Genomic DNA, 22,573 nt, shown 5'->3' on the forward strand with positions numbered 1-22,573 from the left:
AAAAGGCTAAGTGACCGGCCAACTGGTCAGTAGGTATGACTCACACTGACCACCAGGGGCAGACACTCAACAGAGGAGCTGTTCAGCGACACAACTTTGCAGTGTGCCCTCTTGCACCCCGGGACCCCTCAAGGGATGTCAGACTACCAGTTTTGGCCTGATCCCCTCAGGTGAGGCTGAGGGACCCCACCTGCCCGAGGGATCCCGCTCGCTCCACAGATGCTGGGGAGGGACCATGGGAGATTGGCTCCAGGGCATGTCTGGCCCATCTCCCCCAGTCCCATCCCACCACCACCTTCTAATTAATTTCTTTTCATTGTGCACAAATCTGTGCACCAGGCCTCTAGTATATTAATAAGTGTGGCCTCAGACAAATTTGCAGTTGAAAAGAATATTTTCATAGATTTTTTAGGTAATTGAAGATTTTCTTTGATACTACACTAAAACATAGAAATTGTTTCTTACAGGATATTGAATATGAAAATATATCTATTTTATACTCTATTTTAAATCTATCAATTCAATAAAGGCTGATGTTTTCAAAAATCCCTTACAATCTTAGGATCTGACTGTCTAGATTCTAGACTCTAGAACCTAAAAATTTTTCAAATTCATTCTGATTATTCCCTGTGATATTTTAATATATGAGCTGTTTTAACTTTTGTAGGCAATTTTAGGTTGATATCGAATTAACAGCATACATTAAGATTAATGTAGTAAGAGAGCAGAAAAAAATGGCACATTACAATTTCCTTTTGGAATATTAAAATAAAATGCATGTATTAAAAAAGCAAGGTGAGTGTTAATTTCTTAATAAATAAAGCCATTTTTTTCTCCAGGCAAAGTTTCAGCCACTCCATCCATCTTCCTATCAAAATATGATTTCCAAGGGTGACTATGAAAAGGGTAAAAAGTTTTTGAAGAAAGAAGATTCTTCCCAGAACAGGGATGCCAGTGTGGATGGTCCGGAATGGGAACCTCTTCTTAACCCCACTGTGATGGACAAAAGTCAACAAAGTCAAGCAAAAGTAGAGCATGCTCTACCAAATTCAGAATCACCAGAGGCCATTTTGCAGCCAAGGTCAACGCAAAGCACCAGGGCACAAAGCCAAGCACAAAAGACCTCAGAGGAAATCTTTAGCTCCCCAACCAGTCCCCAGGAAGAACTGCTACAAGAAACCCCCCAGATTGCTCCTACAGAAATCAACAGTCCTGCTCTGGACCCCATGGAAAGGAAAGAGACAGTTAACATCCAGGAGGAAAAGGATGAGCTGGAGGAAGAGGAGCTGCAAGAACTGCTATCAAAACTTATGGATGCCTTCACTCTAGAAATGCCAGCAGGTAAGATTTTCACAACCAATAGAGATAGTGATGGCTTTTTAAAAACACTTGTTTTACAGAGAAACATCAGTCAGAATGTCAAACCTGAGGGAAGGAAAGGGACGGTGGGGGTAAGGGGAAGAGGTTAACCAAAGGACTTGCATGCATGCATATAAGCCTAATCAATGGACACAAACAATAGGACGGTAAGGGCATGAATGGGGGTGGGTAGGTAGGGGGTAATCGGGGAATAAGGACACATATGTAATACCTTAATCAATAAAGAAATTTAAAAAAAACTTGATTTTATAACATTAGTCCAACAGCTACAATTCATCTAGAAAGTACAATTCGTCACCAGAGTAGTGAATCTTTTACACATCAGTAGCATCTTTCAACATGATTTCTAGTCCTGCCTAATTCATTCTAGTTGTTGTGAGCATGAAATGTGATAAACCATCTGAGATTTTAGTCTAACACCTGGCACATACCAAGAATTCAGCAAATGTTCATTACTTTCTTATTGCAATTACTATTATCAATAGTATTAACACATATAACTGGTCAGCCTGATGTTACCATTTAAAAATAGGTAAAAATTATGCTCTATTTCTAGAGGATAATTGGTTAAAGTTTCTATGTTATAAGTGGTATCATCATCATATTCATCATATTCTTCATAAACTATGACTAAATTTTAAAGGCTCTTTTTTCCATCCTTTTTTCCTGTAGTTATTTATTCTGTTTTGGTATGATGTCTTTTTTATAGAGCATTTTGTTATCCTAGCATATTGATATTGATATCTATATCCATTTCTTTTTAAGAAAACCTAAGATCTTTTATGTTGGAGTACAATTCATCTAGACATCTAGGTTCTAGAGACTCATGGTAAAACAAAGGATAACTTCCTCATGTGTTTTTGCATCACAGGAGATCTTCTCAAAATATTTCTGAGTTGATATGTTAGTTTGCTAGAGCTGTCATAACAAAGTACCACAGACTGGTTGACTTAAGCACACACAAAAAATGGTAATAATAAAATGATAAGTAGATAGATACATTATACACACACACACACACACACACACACACACACACACACACTTTTTTTCTTAGGGGCCTTGGAGGCTGCAAGTCTGAGATTGAGGTGTCAACATCATTAATATTTTCTAAGGCCTCTCTCCTTCGCTTGTAGATGGCTGTCTTCTCACTGTGTTTTCACACCATTTTTCCCTCTGCGCATGCCTCTATCCAAATTTCCTCTTCTCATAAGGACACTACATAGTGGTTTAGGACCAACCCTTAAAGCTTCATTTTAATGTAATTAACTCTTTAAAGACTCTACCTCCAAATATAGTCACATTCTGAGATACTGGGGGCTAAGGCTTCAATTTCTGAATTTCTAAATTTCAACTTAGACCATTACAGGTAGTAGACTGTAAAATGAATACATAGTGTCAGTTGGATATTGAACTTGGTAGAGCCAAGTCCATTAAGTAATTATTTGGCGAATCCAAATTCTCTACTGTGAAGGGAATGAGAATTATTATTGTTGTATCAAAGGAACAGCATCACAAAGATGCCAGAAGTATGCCCAGACTGTCTGAGACAAGGATGGCATAGGAACTCCTTGTGCTTGATTCTTAGGCTGACACAAGATTCCACCCACTGTATTTCCATCTAAACATCACTGGGGTCACGATAAATATTCAAAGCAAAGTCAACATCCACTTGACCTTTTATTATTTCTAAAATGTTGTGTTGGGTCAGCCATAACAAATGTAAGCCGGCTATTTTGCACAGTTCAGATTCCTCATAGACTAGATCTATACATATTTGGAAGACAACATCCCACACTGTGTTCAGATTGAACACAGTTCATAAAGATAAAAGAATTATGGTGCCTTTGTTGTTGTTGTTAATCCTAACCCAAGGATATTTTTCCATTGATTTTTAGAGAGTGGAAGAGAGAGGGAGAGCAGAGAGACACTCGAATGTGAGAAAGACTTATTGATTGGTTGCCTCTTGCACATATCTTGGCCAGGGCTGGGAAACCTGCAACCAGGGTATGGTGCCCTTATCTTGACTGAAATCGAACCTGGGACCCTTCAGTTTTGAGGCTGACACTCTATCCACTGAGCCAAACAGGCTAAGGCAAGACATGCATATTTTAAATTACTTTATTAAGATCTATCAAAATCAACCATTAGAGGAAAATCATGAAAAAGTAAAGTTTACTTCTCAATTCAGATGATGTAATAATGAATAAAGATGCAATTAGCAATGTTAAATAATGTAGAAAATATAAAAATATATGTCTGAAAAAATTTCTGCTACTTGCATTTACAACCAAAATAGAAACACTGAAATACTTATGCAGAAATTATGCATTATTATATTAAAGGGATGCACATTTTCCCTTTTTCTTATTAGGGTGCTACATACTTCATGATTATTCAGCAAATACTAATGATCAGATTTTAACTTATAGTGTAATATATTATACCACATGTGTCAAACACAAGGCCCGCAGGCCAAATCCGTCCCGCCAGGCCTTGCAATGTGGCCCGCACCGCGCTGTCATCACTGCACTCCGCTGCGTTTCCATCACAATGACAGTTTATGACTATTCAGTAAACCATTTGGCCCGCGATTTAGGCTGGATTTTAGATTTTGGCCCATTCTCTGATTGAGTTCGACACCCCTATATTATACATATATAAAAGCCTAAGCGACTGAACAACCAGTCAACTGGTTGCTATGACACGCACTGACCACCAGGGGGCAGGCACTTAACGCAGGAGCTGTTCATTGGTGGTCATTGTGCTCCCACAGTGGGAGCGCCACTCAGTGAGCTTACCAAGCAGAGTCAGTGGCAGGTGCAGCAGGGCCAGGATGAGTGGGAGCAGCAAGGCATCCAGCCTTGGCTCAGGTTCATCCTGCCTGTCGCTTAGCACACCACTACATCCCTCAGGGGATGTCTGACTACCAGTTTTGGCCTGGTGGTCTGACATCCCCCAAGGGGTCCAAGATTGTGAGAGGGTACAGACCAGGCTGAGGGACCCCACTGGTGTATGAATCAGTGCCCCAGGCCTCTAGTTTATTTTATATTAGCCTTATTTCTTTGAGGCTTTAGGCATCAGATCTATATTAACCTTCATGGTTACTATTTGCAATTATTAAACACTGCCATCCCTCACTTAAATATTTCCTACATTTTATGTTCTTATTTAGTCTGGTATTGAATATGATCCTGTTTGTAAGTTCTACTTAGCCATTGGTAATTAGAGGTCAGGTGGCTCAGTTGGTCGGAGCATTGTTCTATATACCCAAAAGGTTGTGCGTTCGATCTCTGGTCTAGGTGTATAGAGGAGGCAACCAATTGTTGTTTCTCTCTCACACATTGATGTGTGTGTGTCTCTCTCTCCCTTCCTCTCTCTCTAAAATCAGTAAAAACATATCTTCAGGTGAGGATTCAAATAAATAAAATTAAAAATTGCATTCCATAATTAATGTGGAATGTAATGTATGCTCACTAGAATTACCTCAAACTTAATCAGAGACAGAAGCATGATAACCATCCTGATGAAGATGTGTGAAAAGGTAAAGAAATTAAATTAAGGTATTGGTTACTTTTGTTTTATTTTTGTCTCTGTCATGAATGAATCAGACCATAGCAGGAAGTTTCTGATAATTTTACTGTCCCACTTGTGTGTGTGTGTGTGTGTGTGTGTGTGTGTGTGTGTTTTAAATTGAGGATTGTTACAAAGATTAGAAAGAGCTACTATTTGTAATATGCTAAGATTACTCACACAGCATTAACATATCCACCCAGTGTTGTGATTATCCTAGTGATCAACCTTTTGGATTGGAGCTTTACTAAGGAGTCAACACATTTGGGAAATTAAAATGACCTTTATATCACTTAAGGCTTAATAAGATTAAAATAGCAAGCCTGATGGTCAGTTTGGGGGTGATTATTAACATTAACTGAATAGTCATTCAGTCTCAATACTTAGGATAACAGGATTTTAAAAGCCTATGGAAGTTTAATAGAAAAGAGAAAGTATAGAAAGGGATTCTCAAGCCTCTAGAAATTTCAAATGTTCAATTGAAAAACCAGTAGCAGTTTGTTCAGACTTTCACTAAAGGGATTAGATTTGAAAGAACATCTAACAGGACTTGCGTCAGTGGTGATAAAAATAAAAAATAAAAAAAAGAGAGAGGGAAAAAAAGAAAAGAAAAGGACATAATACTCTAGTCTTACTTTCTCATTAAATTATTTTCTTTCTAGTTTGAGTAAAATATACTGTGTATGTCTGAAATCCTTTTCCCAGTTCCTCTCCCATCCCTTTTTGCCATCTATTTGCCACTATAGGTTTAAAGGATGAGAAGGCAAAGGAGTAGACGGATGGCATTAAGGGTGGAAATGCTGGATGTCTATTCCTGTTCTTTTCTTCTCCTCTGGAACCAACATCTAAATTCTTATTTTAAATAATCATAAAATGAAGCTTGAACTTTAGCAAATTGTAATAAAATAAAGAACAGAATGTTAGCAACCCAGCAATAGACATTGGACTCTGTATTTGTCTCACTTATTTAGAAGGCAGTCTTCTCAAATGTTGCCTGGAAATCATGCATGCATGCATTCATGCATTCACTCATTCATTCATTTAACAAATGGTCATCCAGCATTTACTATGTGCCACATGCTTTGCTTGAGGCTTGATGTATCTACATATTTTGAGATAGAGTTTTTGAAATACTCTGGCATTGTGTGGAATGTGGCTGGCAGAAGGGCAAGAGGGTGAGCAAAGAGACCAGGTAATAGCCTGTTGCAGTCTAAGCAAGATGTGATGGTGGCTTGGCCTGGGTGGATGGTGATACCCTATTGCCATAAGGCACATGTGTCAAACACAAGGTCCGCGGGCCAAATCCGTCCCGCCAGGCCTTGCAATGTGGCCCGCACCGCGCTGTCATCACTGCACTCCGCTGCGTTTCCATCACAATGACAGTTTATGACTGTTCAGTAAACCATTCGGCCCGCGATTTAGGCTGGATTTTAGATTTTGGCCCCTTCTCTGATTGAGTTCGACACCCCTACCATAAGGGAAGCTGGGCACATTGAGATGGAGATGGGCAAATCAAGAGTTCTGTTCTGAGCACATTAAGTGTGCATTGCCTGAGAGACATGAAAATGGATGCATCAGAATGGCCATCAACATGTACCATCTGGACCTCAAGGGAGAGGCCTGAGTACAGTAGATATTAGTTTCTATTGGTTTGCTCAATTAATTATTGTTGAAAGGAAGACATGGACTCAGTATTTCAGTTGCCCAGAAAGGTAATCATAGACTCACTAACCTAATACTTTTAAACTTCCATAGCTGTCAATCTGATAGCCCTCTCCTTCACCCTTGATTCATTCAGAAACCAGATAGATTTTTACTAACATTTAAGTAAAATTATTTTCTCATTTTAATGTCTTCTGGACTATTGATTTCACAAATATGTCTAACATTTCCACCTATATGCTATAGATATTCAGTCCCTATACGTACTGAATTCCAAATGTATGCCAAACCACATGCTAGGTGCACATCTCTGGCTATTGTTAACATTTCAAGAGACTGGAACTTAAAAAGAAAACAACCAAACAATGAGAAAAAACTTCCATGCATAAAATGGATTATTGCTTCCCTATTTCTTTATTGCTATGTCTTAAATATTTATCACTGTGGGCTGAGAAACAGAATATATCAAACAATAAGTTTGCCTCTGGACAAGGTTTTTTATTCAGGCAATAAAATACTGTTTATTCAAAGTCCTTATCATTCTGGAGCCATGTTAGGAAATGATAGAATAAATAAGGCATACAACCTCTCCTCTTATGTTCAACAGAAAACATTATCTCAAGTGTGTAACTAACAAAACAAACCTTTCCATGTTCTCATTGCCTGTGATCTTTTTTTTAATTAATTACACAAACAATATTATATGACACGCTGATCGTAAAATTAAAATGCCTGAGCAAAGATTTTTTTAAAGAAATGAATTCATCATCACACCCTCCACTCCTTGCTATCTGTTTTGCAGAGGTAACTAGCGCTAACAGTTTAGGGAGTTTTTCTTTCATCCTTTTTTTCTTCCTATACAGGGTATCCCCCAAAAATGTATACATGTTTTAATAGCTGTTGGCTCAATTTTGAAAATGAAATATATTTTAATTTTAAACACTGCCTTTATAATTATTCCAAATGTGTGTGTACATTTTGGGGGAACACCCATATGTATCTTTGCTTTTTTTCACTTGACAATATATCTTAGACATTGAGCAATGTCATTTTTTTTAAATGTGGCACAATATTTCAGAGAGAGGGGAGAGAGAGAGAGAGAGAGAGAGAGAGAGAGAGAGAGAGAGAGAGAGAGAGAGGGAGAGAGAGAGAGAGAGAGAGAGAGAGAGAAATTTACTTTAAAGAATTGGCTAAGGGATTATGAAGGTTGACAAGTCCAACATCTGTAGTCAGCAACCTCAAAGCCAGCAGAGCCAAATGGTAGTTCCAGTGCGAAAGCTGGCAGGCTCAAGACCTAGGAAGAGCTGATGTTTCCTTTTGAGTCCAAAGGCAGAAGAAAACTGACATTCCAGCTGGAAGGCAGGCAGAAGAAATTCCCTTACTCAGATTTTGTTCTCTTCAGGCCTTCAACTGATTGGATGCCATCCAGCCGCATTGGAAGGGCAGTCTGCTTTATCTGGTCTACTTATTCAATGTTCACCTCATTGAGAAACACCCTCACAGACACACCCAGAATGGTGTTTGACCAAACATCTGGGCTTCTTAGTGCAATCAAGTTGACACATAAAATTAACCATCGTATATACTGAGTCAGAATTCTGGGTAGGAACTACAATAGCAGTCTTTTCTGACACTTCCCAGGTGATTCTGATTGTACACCCGAATGAGTGAGCTTTCTGACTACTCAGATCTGTCCTTGGAGTCACGGGAAATGCCTTTTGAGAACCCACAATCTGGTTGGATGGGTCATTGATCCTGGTAAATAATAGTTATCTCATTTGCCAGCTACTTTAGAGAGAGTGCATTGTCATCAGGAACTGAGGAGAGGTGGATTCTGATTCTTCCCTGTCCTGGAGCTTTATAAATATCAGCTTGAGAACCTACAGGTACCTTCTCTGAAGGACTCTCTTGTTTATTGATTTCAGATCCTCAGTCTTCCATAAACACGGACCTGTATCGTGGAGCTGAGCAGGTGAGCAGGGCCTTCTCTGCTCTTGTTGATCAAATCACCTTGCCCAACTGGAAATGAAAAGGAGTCCAGTCTCGAAGGTCCCTTGGGGTAATGAAGAAAAGTATTTTCAAAATCTGTACGGAAAGAATTAAGCCTCCACCCTCTCTCTCAATAGTCTAGTGTGAAGCATGAAGAAAGTTTTGTTTTTTCTTACTCATGTGTGTCAGTTCTTAAGGTTAAAGCCTTTGGGAGTGAGGGGTGGTTGAGGGAAATGGAAAGAAGAGGCTAAATCCAATCCGGATGTGCTGAGTTTCCAGTAGAGGGCCATTCTTACTTTAAAATTGTCGGAAGTAATATTCAAGTCTGTGATCTAAATGAAGTTGTGTAACTACCTTTTTTAACAACATTTAAATTACTGAATTGATGAGCTAATTTTCTATCTGGTTGCTCTTGCTGGAAAATAAGCTCACACCAAAAAAACCCTAAATACACTCACATATAATTGAGTGCACTGAGAACTGGTGAAATCTGAATAAACTGTTTTGTACCAATTTCCTGGCTGTATTATTATGCTATCGTTATGCAAGATGTTGTCACTGAGGGGAAACTGGATGCACTGTCTATAGGATATCTCTGTATTATTTCTGACAACTGTATATAAATCAACAATGATCTCACGTTTATTTTTAAAACATGACTGTTTCTCTGTAAGACCCCATTCCAATGAGGTTGGCCAAAGTACCTATGTGCCTCCTTTCTCTGTATGTATAATGAGGATGTAGATGCTTAATTTAATGATGTCCAAAGTAATAGCTAACACTTTTTACTATTACAGCACTTTGTTTCTAAGTACCTTGTATGCACTAACTCATGTAACCACCACAACAAACCTAGCAAGTGGATATTTTATAGGAAAACTGAGGCACAAAGAGGGTCGGGAACTTGTCCAAAGTTAATTGGTCCGTGCATAAAGAAGTTGAGATTCAAATCCAGTTCCTAAGCTTATCCTCTAACCCACTGCTCTGTACTTTCTCTCAATAAGTATTGTTATGATTTCATTGCTTTACCAATTACCTTAATGAATAGTCCATGTTACGTTTAGAAAGGCTTGAACTTTTATTTATATGACCTATAATTTTTAGTACTGTTTCCAGAGTGAAGCAATGTCCAATTGGGTAGGATTAGGACTAAGTTATCCCTGTTCAATCTCATCCTAATATTTGCTTTTCAGCTCATCACAAACTTTTTATTTTAGTTTTGTTGCTCAATGTATCGCCTCCTTCTTCCTTCATCCAGCTTGTTCTTTGCATGTTTTGTAAGCATGCCAGGCAGCAAGCTACAGCCAAGGGCACAGCTTAGCCGCTGCTGATTTTGCACACGCTATGATCCAAGAGTGGTTAGGACATTTTATTTTTAAATAATGGGGGAAAAATCATGAAGAATAATTATTTTGTGACACTTGATAATCCAATTTCAGGGTCCATAAACAAAAGTTTCATTGGAACACAGGCATTCTCATTTATTTAGGTCTTGTTTACTGGCACTTTCATTCTACAAAGGCAGAACTGATGAGTTGCAACAGAGACTGGATGGCCCTCGAAGCATAGAATATGTACTGTCTGACCCTCTAAGAAAACTTGGGCAGCGGGTGTTGTGTAGACCACAGTGAATAGGAGTGAGGGGCAGGTATTGTAAGCATCACAAGAGTGGCATCGTTTTAACAATTTATAAGAGGTAATGAGTTTGTATGATGTTTTTAAAGAATGTGATTAAAGACACTAGAGAAAGTGGCATGAAAGCAAAACCATGCACCCATGTAGAAATGGCAGCCGAAGCCTGGCAGCCTCTGATGTGCTTGTTCTAAACGAGAGAAGCCTGGCTGCGCCCCTCCTTTCCCTCCCCGAGACCTGCTTCCCCAACTGAAGGGCTTGGCTAAGCCTCAGGTGCTGCTGAGTCTTCTAATAATAACCATTTAGAGTTTTAGCTTAAGGAGGGCCCAGCCTAAACCTTCCTTAAAACATTTACCGAGGTTTCCTTTGGACCTGGAGAAAGCAAGTAAATCGCTAACGTAGCTGAAGTTCAAACTGGTTCTCAGTCATCGGTTATCATAGCATGATTGGAAAAATAGAATAATTATATGATATAAAAAGAGCAGCCGGAACCGGTTTGACTCAGTGGATAGAGCATCAGCCTGTGGACTGAAAGGTCCCGGGTTCGATTCTGGTCAAGGGCATGTACCTTGGTTGCAGGCACATCCCCAGTAGGGGGTGTACAGGAGGCAACTGATTGATGTTTCTAACTCTCTATCCCTCTCTCTTCCTTTCTGTAAAAAACTCAAAAAACTCAAAAAAATATATATTTAAAAAAAAAAAAAAAAAAAGCACTGTGTCTGGAACTCATATAAGCTTGCTAATTGGACTTCTCTGCTAGGAACATCATTCAGGCCTGCTTATTTTAAGGGGAAAAAATGCTTACAGGTAATTTTCTTATAAAGCTGTTCATTTTACTTTTAGCTTGCTTTTCAATGCAAAGTCTAATCAATTATAAAGTTTTCATAGTTAATCAGACAAAAAATACGCTTATTTAGAAATAACAAACAATGCTCATTTTATTTGTGATTTGATTATCATTAGATAACATTAAATATTGAAATAAAGAGACTTCAATAGTATTGACTGAGGGTCCAGAGCTTTTATTAATGTTGTTTCCATTAGAAGAATTTTTTATTCACCAGGTGTTTTTTGTTTTTGCATCATTCAGTTAAAATATTAAAAAATATTCTTTCAAAGAAGCTTCGGGTATCACAGGTCATCAATAACTGCTAATTAACATGCCTCAACATAAGCAATCCAGTGGTTAATGGCTTGGAAGTCATGCAACATATTCAAGTTAAATGTATGGCACTCTAGTTCATTAACAATGTCATGCATCCCAAAACAAATGCTCAAAGTGAATACAAAGAATCTGATTATTCTTGAACCTCTACTCATCCTTGAAAGCTCTTTTAAGTCTTTCAGATCATCACATTTGAAAGGAACATGCTAGCAGAAAGGTCAACGTTTGAAGGAACATGCTAGCAGCCTAAAGGAATGAAACTAAGTACTCTGTGGCTTAATATTTATCTCTGGACATTCCCACCATTTCGAGTGAATACATGATCAGTAGTCAAGAAAAAAAAATATAAATATTAATTCCAAGACTTGAGTTAGCTCTGAAGTTAGATTTATTTTCTCTTCATTTCAAGGCCACTGCTTGCTTTTCTAATTAATTTAGACCTTCTCCTACGTATGTACAGGCTTAGCAAATCTTCAATCTCTTTCTTCTTCAGGGAAGGAATTCTTGGTTGCTGAGAATGTGCACCTGAAAGTAGAGAAAAGGAATGAATCATTAAGTCACCAAATATTTTTCAGGTTAATTAAATATCAATAAATTTGTTTTAAAATAAAGTTTGCTGTTTCTGCCACTCCACTATCAAAATTCTGTATAAATTTACTCCAGAGGTGGATACGTAAATATGTGTTTATGCAGTTTTGTGTCCTATGCAGTTCAGTTATATAAATTTAATTATAATAAATACATTTCCTTATTAATATGCATTAAGATATGTTTATGATTTAAAAAATAAATATGGGCATTATATAATTTTTGGTATAAAAATATGAAGAAAAACCTTCAAGCCATCCATAGCATAATCTTCCAAAAATAGCCATAGTTTTATGCATACATACTTTATATCATACTTTAGTTTACCATTACCCTATTATGGGTCATTTAGACTACTTTCAAATTTCCTGTTAATATAAATAACACTGCAGAGAAGAGCCTTGTACTGCATCCTTCATTACATCTCTGAATGTCTCCTTAGAATAGATTTCTATATGGGTAATTTCTGAATATGCTCCTTGGGAAATTTCTTGGAATAAAATAGAAAATGAAGCATTTGTAATTTAATTATTTGTATATCTGAAGCATTGTTTTCTCTTCTGTTTTATGTTTAAAAAATAAGCAGTATCGCCCAGTGTGGAGCAGTTGGTTGAACATTGTCCCATGCACCAGGAAGTTGTCCATTTGATTCCCCATCAAGGTGCATGCCCCAGGAAACTCATCTATGAGTTAACCACTACTCTGTTATTTTCTACCTGAGAGTTATCATGAGCCTACTCTTTTCCTAAATTAATTAATATCTTCAACTTTATCCATCTCTCTCCTCCCCCCTTCTTTTCTCTCCATCTATGCCTTTATATAATTCATTATAATTTATTTATTTATTTATTTTAATGTATTTTATTGATTTTTTACAGAGAGGAAGGGAGAGGGATAGAGAGCTAGAAATGTCGATGAGAGAGAAACATCGACCGGCTGCCTCTTGCACACCCCCACTGGGGATGTGCCCGCAACCAACATACATGCCCTTAACCGGAATCAAACCTGGGACCTTTCAGTCCGCAGGCCGATGCTCTACCACTGAGCCAAACCGGTTTCAGCAATATATCATAATTCATTATAATTTAGTGGTTAAGCCTTGGTACACCATCCTCACACCTTCCAGATATTTCAGCATTCAATTATTAGCTCTTATCTTTCCAGACAAAATACCAATGATCTTTTGAGATTTTTCTCAAATGATGTTTCTATCCCTCAGTTTTTTTGGAACTCTCATTTCATTTTTGGACTTTCTCTGTTCCTGCTCATCATTGTTACAAACAACCACGGTGTCCAGGTCATCCATCACCCTGGTGGATAAGCTGTCCTTGGGTAAAGCTCGTCTAGATTTCTTTCAGAATGAAATACATGCCTTTTGTACATTTCATTCTTTAGACACACAGAACATTAGAACCGAGGGCCTGTAGAGACTTTATGGGTCATCTAATTCTTTCTATACCTCTCTTTTCCAGATGAAGAATCTGAAGTCTAAATAAATTAACTTGCCAATTACATAGCTATTTGATATCTATTGTTTATACTTGTTGGCCCAATATTAACAAATATAACATTAGCACAAGTATATAGGACTTTTGTTTTTAACAAAGCATGATTTAAAGCAACATCTCTCAATTTATTTAAACTATTTTATTCCAGCCGAAGCCGGTTTTTCTCAGTGGTAGAGCGTCGGTCTGCAGACTGAAAGGTCCTGGGTTCGATTCCGGTCAAGGGCATGTACATTGGTTGCGGGCGCATCCCCGGTGGGGGGTGTGCAAGAGGCAGCTGGTTGATGTTTCTCTCTCATCGACGTTTCTAGCTCTCTCTCTCCCTTCCTATCTGTAAAAAATCAATAAAATATATTTTAAAAATATGTTTAAACTATTTTATTCCAAAATATCAAAGTAATAAGAACTTTTTGCATATTATGCAGGCAGTTCTTGACTTCTGTTCTGATGATTTCCCTGATTCTTTGATTTTCCTGAGAACAACAGAGACTAACACCTCCTCACCCTCATCCCCATCCTGACCTGACAGCAAAAGAAAAAATTAGTGCGGAATTTGTACAGGTACATCCAGGACCAATTGAGCCACTAGAGATTTAATCAGGCCTCTTGAGATGAAATCTCAATGTTCCTTCCACGACTTAACTTTCAGATATAGTGTCTTCGTGACCCAAGACACTCTTTCATTATAATTGTACAAACCAAGTGGAAGATCTGTTTCCTGATCTTCAAACAATTGCTTATGTCAGATGTTAAAACAACTTCAATGAAGTGAAAAGTTCACCCTTGTTACTTGCGTAGGTAGCAACTGCAGTTAAAGTTTGCAGACCAGCTGGGTCAATAGCAACTCTGTATCAAGAAGTAAGTGGCTTCCAAAGCTGAAGTTAATAGAGGTTGGAAATGCCATGTTGAAGTATACTAAAAAAAAATAGTCTTAGACTATTCAGGTAGTTGAGGAGAATATACAGTCCCTACTGAGACTGATGCCTTGGCAGCCTCTGTTCAAAATATTTTTAAATATTTATAACAAACATTTAGACACTCATTTTGTGTTTCTACTTTAAAGCTAAGCTGCCGAAAGAATATTTCCTCTAAAAATAAAATTAGTTTAAGTTATAATAACACTGGCTAAAATAATAAATAGATCTATAAATAATATCAGTGAATTATCTGGCTTTATGGATCAGCAAATCATGAGGATTTTTAGTTACTAAAGTGAAAACAAACTAGATATAGAAAGGCTCTACAATATCTTGGGAAAGTATTCATCTGAAACTCTTTATGGTTGATTGCTATTGTAAGAAATTATGGTACTACATAAGAATTCTCACAATAAAATGTAGGCATGCAAAATTTAGTTATGCCTTAGTGTTCCACTTGCGTATAAATAATTCTAATTTTATAATTAAATAACTTTATTATTAAAGTGTATAATTCTAATTTACTAATTCACTGCCACTCAAACCGCCCTTGCTGCAAGCATTGGAAGCTCATTAGTTGAAACACCACCAAGAAAGAAGCAAAAGCAATATGTATAAGGCTAAGAAGGTATCTCTCAACTTACTCCAGACTGATTCCCCATCATCCTAATTCTCTAACAGACATTTCTTCTAGTACCTTCAGAGAAGACTGTATTTTAATATAATATTTACTGATGTGAAAATCTCTAAATTGATAGGAAATTCCAAATTATTAAATATTAATCATTCAGCTTGCTGGAAGTTAATTACTTGAGATTTGTTTAAAAAGCCATGAGGAGTGACTTTGTAAGCCAGCCATTTTTTCTAGCTTTTACTTCATCAACTACAATAAGTACATCTCAAGGAGTCCTTCCAATTACATGAAAGCAATGTGTTTGCTGTTTGTTTTATTTAAAAGTGGCAACACGTACGTGTTTGTGAACATTCCCCAGGTTTATATTAAAATCTTCCCAAATCTATAGTAAGTAAACACAGGTTATGACCCAAAATTCAGGCTAATGGTAAAAAAAGAAAAATGTTCATTTGGAGGCATCCTTTATAATTTCATGTTACATTTTGAGACCCTTCCTTTTCCCTTACTCATCTTTCTGACTTTTTCTTGGTATATAAGGATGAGGACAATATTCTAATATAAATAGCTATAATACTATAAAATACAGGAGGAAATACTATCTATCTTCTTATCACCAGTGTGCTTGTAGAGTTCACCCCTGAGAGGAATATATGTGGCAATGGGTCAGTCTAAAGTCACTTCCCTCTTCCTCACAGTTTAGCACATCTATCCTGGATTGACCCTTTCCAGACCCGGGACCCGGGGTTGACCACCTTGTTTCCTCCCTGAGTGCGGTGGATGCGCTGCAGAGATCTCCTCTTCCTCTTCAGTCAGTTGCCTCCTTCCTAAGCCATGGTTCCTGGAGAGGACACAGTCCACATAGATGTCCCAGAAGAGCTGGGCCAGATCCCAAAACAGTGCCCCATGCTTCAGGTTCTCAGATGATCTCAGGTAGATCATAAAGTCCCAGAAACCTGACACGGTGTTGGAAATCCGAGGTTTCCGCATTTCCAGGAGGAGCACTGAGGAAGATTCCCAGCACTGGGGATCAGCATGGTGAAGAGCCAGCAGGTCTGTCTGGCTTTGACAGGATGAAGGAGACAGACAGCACACTGCCACAATGAGCAGGGAGCAGGTGAGGCTCAAGGGACAGTAGGTCCCTCCTCTGTTCCCAGGATCAGCCATGGCCCTGAAAATGCACATGATGGAAATATCTCACATGAGTCCCTGCTTGTGCTCCACTCAGTAAAGAAAAATAATTATGCCTTTAAGAACCTTGATGACAGCAAAGGAGACACAAAATTGCCCCTAGGAAGTCTTACCATTTTTTACCATATCACAGGCACTATTCTAACTAAAATGATTCATTGTTCAGCCGGGTGGTGTAAAATCAGGATATATAGACTAAGAAATAAATATGTACTCCTAAGATGTACATTCATTCTTTAAGATGAATGAGTGAACACATTTTTTTTTCTAGTAAAGGAATATAATTTAAAAGATCTTAAGTGAAATTTTAAAATCTTGTTGCATGGCTTTCATTCTTCTACAAAATCATAATTCAGCTGAGCTATCCTAATCAAGGACTCCTGTGCAATTAAGAATTTTAACATAGCCGAGACCGGTTTGGCTCAATGGATAGAGCGTCGGCTTGGGGACTGAAGGGTCTCGGGTTCGATTCCGGTCAAGGGCATGTACCTTGGATGCGGGCATATCCCCAGTAGGGGGTGTGCAAGAGGCAGCTGATCGATGACTCTCTCTCATTGATGTTTCTAACTCTCTATTTCTCTCCCTTCCTCTCTGTACAAAATCAATAAAAATATATTTTTTAAAAAAGATTTTTAACATATCTCACCCTTGGATGCTTTCCTGTTCAGGCAATTTTAATTTTTAAAAAATTCATAAGAATTGTAAAATGTTGTAAATAAAAATAAACAGGAGATGCTGTGCCATAAAGTATGTGAACCAAGGGACATATATTTAACCCATTAGAGTAGACTCAATAGACATTTTACCAACACCTAAAATATTCTCCAATTCTGATATAACTTTTATAAAATGATGCTTTCTCATTTCTCTTTTCTTGCTATAAATCTCAAAAATTTTAACAAAAATAATTTGCCGCATTAATTTTTTTCTAGCTATCAAAAACTGCTGCAATAAAATCAAGGCATCCATATACCAATTTGAAATTATGCTACACTTCAGACACGTGCAATGGGAAATGATATCCTTGAAATAATAATAACCTATTTTTTTCCCCCAGACAGAAAGGATATCTGACTCTTCACAGACTGTACAAAATGCATCCCAATTTGCACAGGAGGGGGTCACTTTCAGCTTTACCTTATAGTTCCTAACATTTTAGATGTTGGCTTCATGGAGGCAAGCAGGGTACAGCTCGTGGAAATACATCTATATTGAAACATTTAATGATAACACCATAATATGGGATCTTTTCCTCCTGCACAGCAGCAGATCGTATTGAGACACCCTCACAACGATATCTCACCAACCGTCTTTGAACAAGTATGTTCCTGTGTTTGAGGAGGCATGTTAGATTATTCAAAAATTGTTCACCCTGCATTTCAGATCATTTACACCAGATCTCTACCTGAACCAAATTCCATTCCAGTTGTCCTCCTCTGGACTAAACTATCAGAGCGGAGGGGCGCCAAAGTTGAGCGGACTGGTCCATAATGCCAACGCTAAGTTTAAGACAGAGGGCGAGGCGCTGTCCAGCGTGCTGAAGTTGGCGCTCTCCGCGTCTCCCTGGTCCCTGGCAGCTTGAGCCACAGAGCTCTCATTTGGGCTCCTTTAGGAGAGCCCTCCTCCAGCTTGGAAGTTCCTCAACCCCGGGGTCCTCCGTGCGCCCACCTAACAGTCCCGCGCTGAGCCCGGTGCTGCGTCTTGCCCCGCACCTGGTCCCACAGCCTCACCCTCCCGAGAGCAAAGCTGCCAGGGAACCTCTGTGTGTCCTTTGCGCCCCACTAGCCTCCTTACTCCACGCCTTTACTGTCAGGGGACAGAAGGGCGCCCCTCAGCACTTACCTGCCCAGCCCGTCTGGATTCCCGGAAGCGAGTGGAGAGAAGAGGCTCTGGCTGCTCCCGAGCGAGTGCAGGTCCCCAGCTGCGGCTCCTGCCTCCTCTTAAGCAGTGGGAGTGCCCCGCGCCTCTCCAGGTCTACGTCAAAGCGCCGGGAAACGCCGCCACCCCTCGCCCCCAAGTCTGTCTCCAACATCCTCTCCATCCTTCCTCTGCCCCCCCCCCCCTCGAAGATCTCACTTCAGGAAATGAGCAGACTTAGCCACACACACACACACACACTCACTGACCGTGACCCACACCCACTCTCCACCCAGCGAAATTGAGCCTTGGAGCGGTTGGTTTGGGCTTTTCCCACCGCTGCAGGTAGGAGCCGGAAAGTTGAGACCCAGGCAGGTCTAGGAGTGAGAGGAAGTCCCCAGATCCCACTCCCCAGGCGTGTCTTGTTTGGGAATCAAGAGAGAGAGAGAAGACCCGGACCCCTAAAGTCGGAGAAGGCACGTGGGAGCCCTCCCCTCTGTCAGAGAGGGTTGCAAGGGCATTCCTTGGTGTGAATGTCTCCTAGTAAAACACTGCTGAGGCCAGGATGTGGGTAGGGGTGTGGAGCTGCTGGAAGCTCCTGGCTGGGTTCAGGAAACCCCTTTATCTCCAGCCCAGGCTGCTACTGGCTTAGCTGGAGTCAGCCCACCGCTCCAGCTTCACAGTGGGGTCCCTTTGACTCTGGACTTGCAGCTAGTTAATATCCCAGCCCGGGCTAGAGTCCTTCTGGCTTCCACTGACCATGAGCGTCCACCCTAACTGGAATATTCCTAGCCCAGAGACAGGAGGCAAAAGACCTACTACCTTTGCAAGTGTTTCCAGATTTTGTACCCCACGTCAAATCCCTCTAAGCATCCTGAAAACCACTTGTGGTATCCATTTAATTGAAGGCTTTTATGCCAGCTCAACAGTATCCATGGTTACCTTCCAGAGGGGGCACAGGGAGGAACCAGACTTGTAACCAGGTTTACTGAAGACACGGAGACCCGTTCCTACTGAAGTGACAGGAAGAGACTATTCTTAAGGGAGTTCTCCTGTTCTGGAACTGGATGAAGTACTTCCATTTCTCAATCTGTGATCAGAGTGTACCAATGAATGCTTTACATTACATCCTAAGTATATGGGAAAATATCCTAGGGGAGGTCTCAGATTTGCTTCCTGAACTTCAAGGAGCCCCCAGGTCATTAGAGAAACACAGTGCGTGTGCACAGGACAGAGTGTGACATGAGAGAACCCCAAGAAAGGGATAATGAACGGAAGGGACAGTGAAGGTATCTTTGAGGAGGTGACTGGCAAATCTCTTGAAGAAGGAGTTACACAGGTGTTCCGGAGGCCAAAAGTGAGGGAATGGTCTCTTCCAGTCAGAGAAGTCAGCATGAGCAAAGGCATGGAGGGAGCATTCAAAAGAAAGGAATGAAGAGTGAGAAGGGAGAACAGAGGTAGGGATGTGGGAATTTAATTCTGATTTGGGACATGTCAATAGTTGCATTCCCCTTGAAAACATCAGTATAAAATATGCAGTGCTGACTTTATTTTTAGTGCCTATGTGCCAAGCATTATTCTAGACATTGTGTATATAGAAGGAGCAAATCAAAGTGCCTGTACTCAGGGAACTTACATTCCACCAGGAGTGGAGAAATACAATTTATATTTTACGATTTAAGTTATATAAAAGTATACTGATTTGTGTTTCTAGTTTCTATGTTGAACAGTGAGAGTACAGCTATGTGTCAAAAGCAAACACATCACTAGTTAATTGTGTAAATAAATAGTGATATGCATGAATCAATAATGAGATTCTATCTATTATTCTGAAACCCAAGGAAAACTGTCTAATAAGAAAGAGCAGATGATCATCAACAAAAGGTAAAGCAGGATTAGAAAAGGATGAGGGAGAATAGTTATTTTATATGGAATACCGAGAAGCCTTTCCTGATGAGGAGATATTTGAGTAAAAACCTATGGAAGTGAAAGAGTGAGTCTCATATATGTGTGAAAAAAATGTCCCAGGTGAGGACTGAGAGAAGCATGGAACAAGCATTTTTGTGAGAAGAGTGTTTTCTGGGTATAACAGTAGGAGATGAGGTCAGAAAGGTGGTCTAAAATCCATCCTGGCTCCTCGAGGATAGACTGGAGGGGAGCAAGGGCAGAGCAGGGAATTCAGTTAGGAGCTGGTGCAACAATCCAGATGATATATGATAGCAAATGAAATAAAGGTGTTAGCAGTGGAGTCAGTGAAAGTGATCATATTTCAATATATTTTGATGGTAGAAAGAGCAGGATTTATTGATGGACTGGACATACAGTTCAAGACAAAAGGAAACTGAAGATGATTTCAAGTTTGAGAGGCTAAGCAACTGAAAGTCTAGAATTTCATCAGCTAAGAGAGGAAAAAATGTTTTTGAGTAATAGTTTGGGGAAAAGGGAATCAATAATTTAGTTTTCAAGATGTTAAGTTTGAGATGACTGATATCCACATGGAGATGCTGCACAGGCAGGGAAAAGGTGGGAACTGAAGATAAGCACTTGGGAAATAGTGCACAGGAATGAAGTCTAGACTTGGGGGTTGGATTTGCCTCTAGTCAATGGTTCAAACCCTCATGGAAAGTATGGAAAGTGGCCTGAGGATAGAAACTGAGAAATGTCATCCTTTACATGATTAAGAAATAGAGTTAAAAAAATCAGGAGAGCTTGGTGCCTTGAAAGCCAATGAGATAGAGATACTTTAAAAAATAAAAAGGAGGCGGGGGGGAACAAGATATCAACCACATCACACAGATTCAGAAAAGGAGTCAAGAAAATGAAGACAAAAAAAAGTCCATGAGGTCTAAAAAATAGGAGGTTACTAAGTTGCTAATTATTAATTCAATTTCAACTGAGTGTTAGGGGAGAAGTGGTGAACAAAGGCAGAAATGGGAAGTGAGGGAAGGTAGATAGACCTATAAAACACGATGGAGTTTAGAACAGGAGGTTAGTGGTTGGGTCTCTGTCAGGTTTACAGGCTGGGGGAAAGAAATCCTTAGAGAGGGAGGAGTTGAAATTCAGGAGAGAACGGCGACTAACAGTCTCTGAGGAAACAAGAAGTAATAGGGGAGGAGGAGCCAACGTTGAACAGAAATGGGGATAGTTTTCTCTCTGAACAGGAGGAAGGCACGCTGTTCCTGGATATGAATATGTCTGTAGGTAGTATGTTGGGTCAGGAAGCAGCAATTGAGAGAGATGGTGACCAATGGTTTCAGTTTTCTTAAGGAAGTAAGACCCATAGTCATCCACAAAAAGTGAATGAGGGAAGGTGTTAAGTAAGAAATTTAAGGATAGAGAACATATTTTTTAATAATCATTGAAGAGAAGAAGAGAGAGAAAAGAGAAAATAAGAGAGAGGAGAGACTAAAGAAAGTACTAAAAGCCCAAAGTTTGAGACCATAAATTAGTAAATAAATAAATAAATAAAAATTTGTAAGCTTATGTGGTTTTTATGAGGCAGAATAGCATAACAATGGAGACTGCCTGGGTTTGCGCCATGACTCCATCACCTGTCATATTTCATTGATTCTTAGATGCATCTTATTTTTACATTTAACACTGTTGAAATCAGGATGTATCTATCAACTGATGGCACCTTGCAATTAGAATTGCAGCATTTTCTTTTGCTTTGTTAAAATATAATAATAGGATGTCTATAATTGATGGTGTCTTTGATGTGATGTAATGCTTTGAACAAGTTACTCAACCTCTGTAAAAACAGTTTTCTTGCCTATATAATGGGCAAAAAAAACTCCCTAATGGCTAGTGAAGATAAAATGAGATAATATACATGGAAAACACTAAGAATGGTGCTGTTTGTTAGGAAGTACTTGGTAAATGCTTGTTATTATTATTTTTTTCCTCCTGGAGTGCTTATCTGACTAAATGTAAGAGAAAAGAAAGATCGTTATTACATTGATTCAGCATTAGAGCTTTATTGGGTAATGCTGATGAAGAAGAAGGAGGCAAAGGAATCAAGGGTAAATGAAGATCAGAAAAAGAGTGGAGTGTAGGGTCGAGAGATGAAAGACTGGGAAAAAATGGGAGGAAACTGGAGGTCTCATTAAAAGGAAAAAATAAAAAAACAGGTATAAGAAGAGTAAAGAAGGTTACTTTATGATCACTGACTTGCATATTTTTCTCCTTTAGGGAATATTTTAAGAATAAGATGCTTCTTCAACATTTAGGATAAGATAGCATTCTTATATGTTCAATAGCATATAAAATGTTTCATTCAAATGGTTTGGTGGTGACTTTATTTTTATCTAAATGTGCTATTTCACTCATCTCTCTTCACTATATAGTTTATCTTTACCCTCCTTATTTGCTTCTCAATACCAACTGGGAGGGAGTATATAGCAGCTTCAACTTAGAGAATACTTTTACCAAGAATCAGCTTATCACATTATTCTGACGTATTTTTTAAAGAAATCAGAACAGC

At 39.1% G+C, this 22,573-nt stretch overlaps 2 protein-coding genes across 2 annotated transcripts in view; one reads left to right on the forward strand and one right to left on the reverse strand.

Annotated features, from left to right (window-relative positions):
* Positions 1-8,644, forward strand: part of DYTN (dystrotelin) — a 48,581-nt gene extending 39,937 nt beyond the window's left edge. Inside the window, exons 11-12 of the mRNA XM_036421128.1 lie at positions 840-1,341; positions 8,541-8,644. Of these exons, the coding sequence (XP_036277021.1) occupies positions 840-1,341; positions 8,541-8,644 (606 nt within the window). The remainder of the gene's footprint in view (positions 1-839; positions 1,342-8,540) is intronic.
* A 2,601-nt stretch (positions 8,645-11,245) lies between these two features.
* Positions 11,246-16,209, reverse strand: FAM237A (family with sequence similarity 237 member A). The gene is made up of 2 exons (XM_036422371.2): positions 15,798-16,209; positions 11,246-11,926 (listed from the first exon to the last, which is right to left on the reverse strand). Exons 1-2 carry the CDS (start codon positions 16,207-16,209, stop codon positions 11,790-11,792), a joined length of 549 nt encoding a protein of 182 aa, XP_036278264.1. The 3' UTR covers positions 11,246-11,789.
* Between the last annotated feature and the right edge of the window lie 6,364 nt (positions 16,210-22,573).

The sequence above is a fragment of the Pipistrellus kuhlii genome, unplaced genomic scaffold, assembly GCF_014108245.1.
Source record: "Pipistrellus kuhlii isolate mPipKuh1 unplaced genomic scaffold, mPipKuh1.p scaffold_m20_p_7, whole genome shotgun sequence".
Classification (NCBI taxonomy): Eukaryota; Metazoa; Chordata; class Mammalia; order Chiroptera; family Vespertilionidae; genus Pipistrellus; species Pipistrellus kuhlii.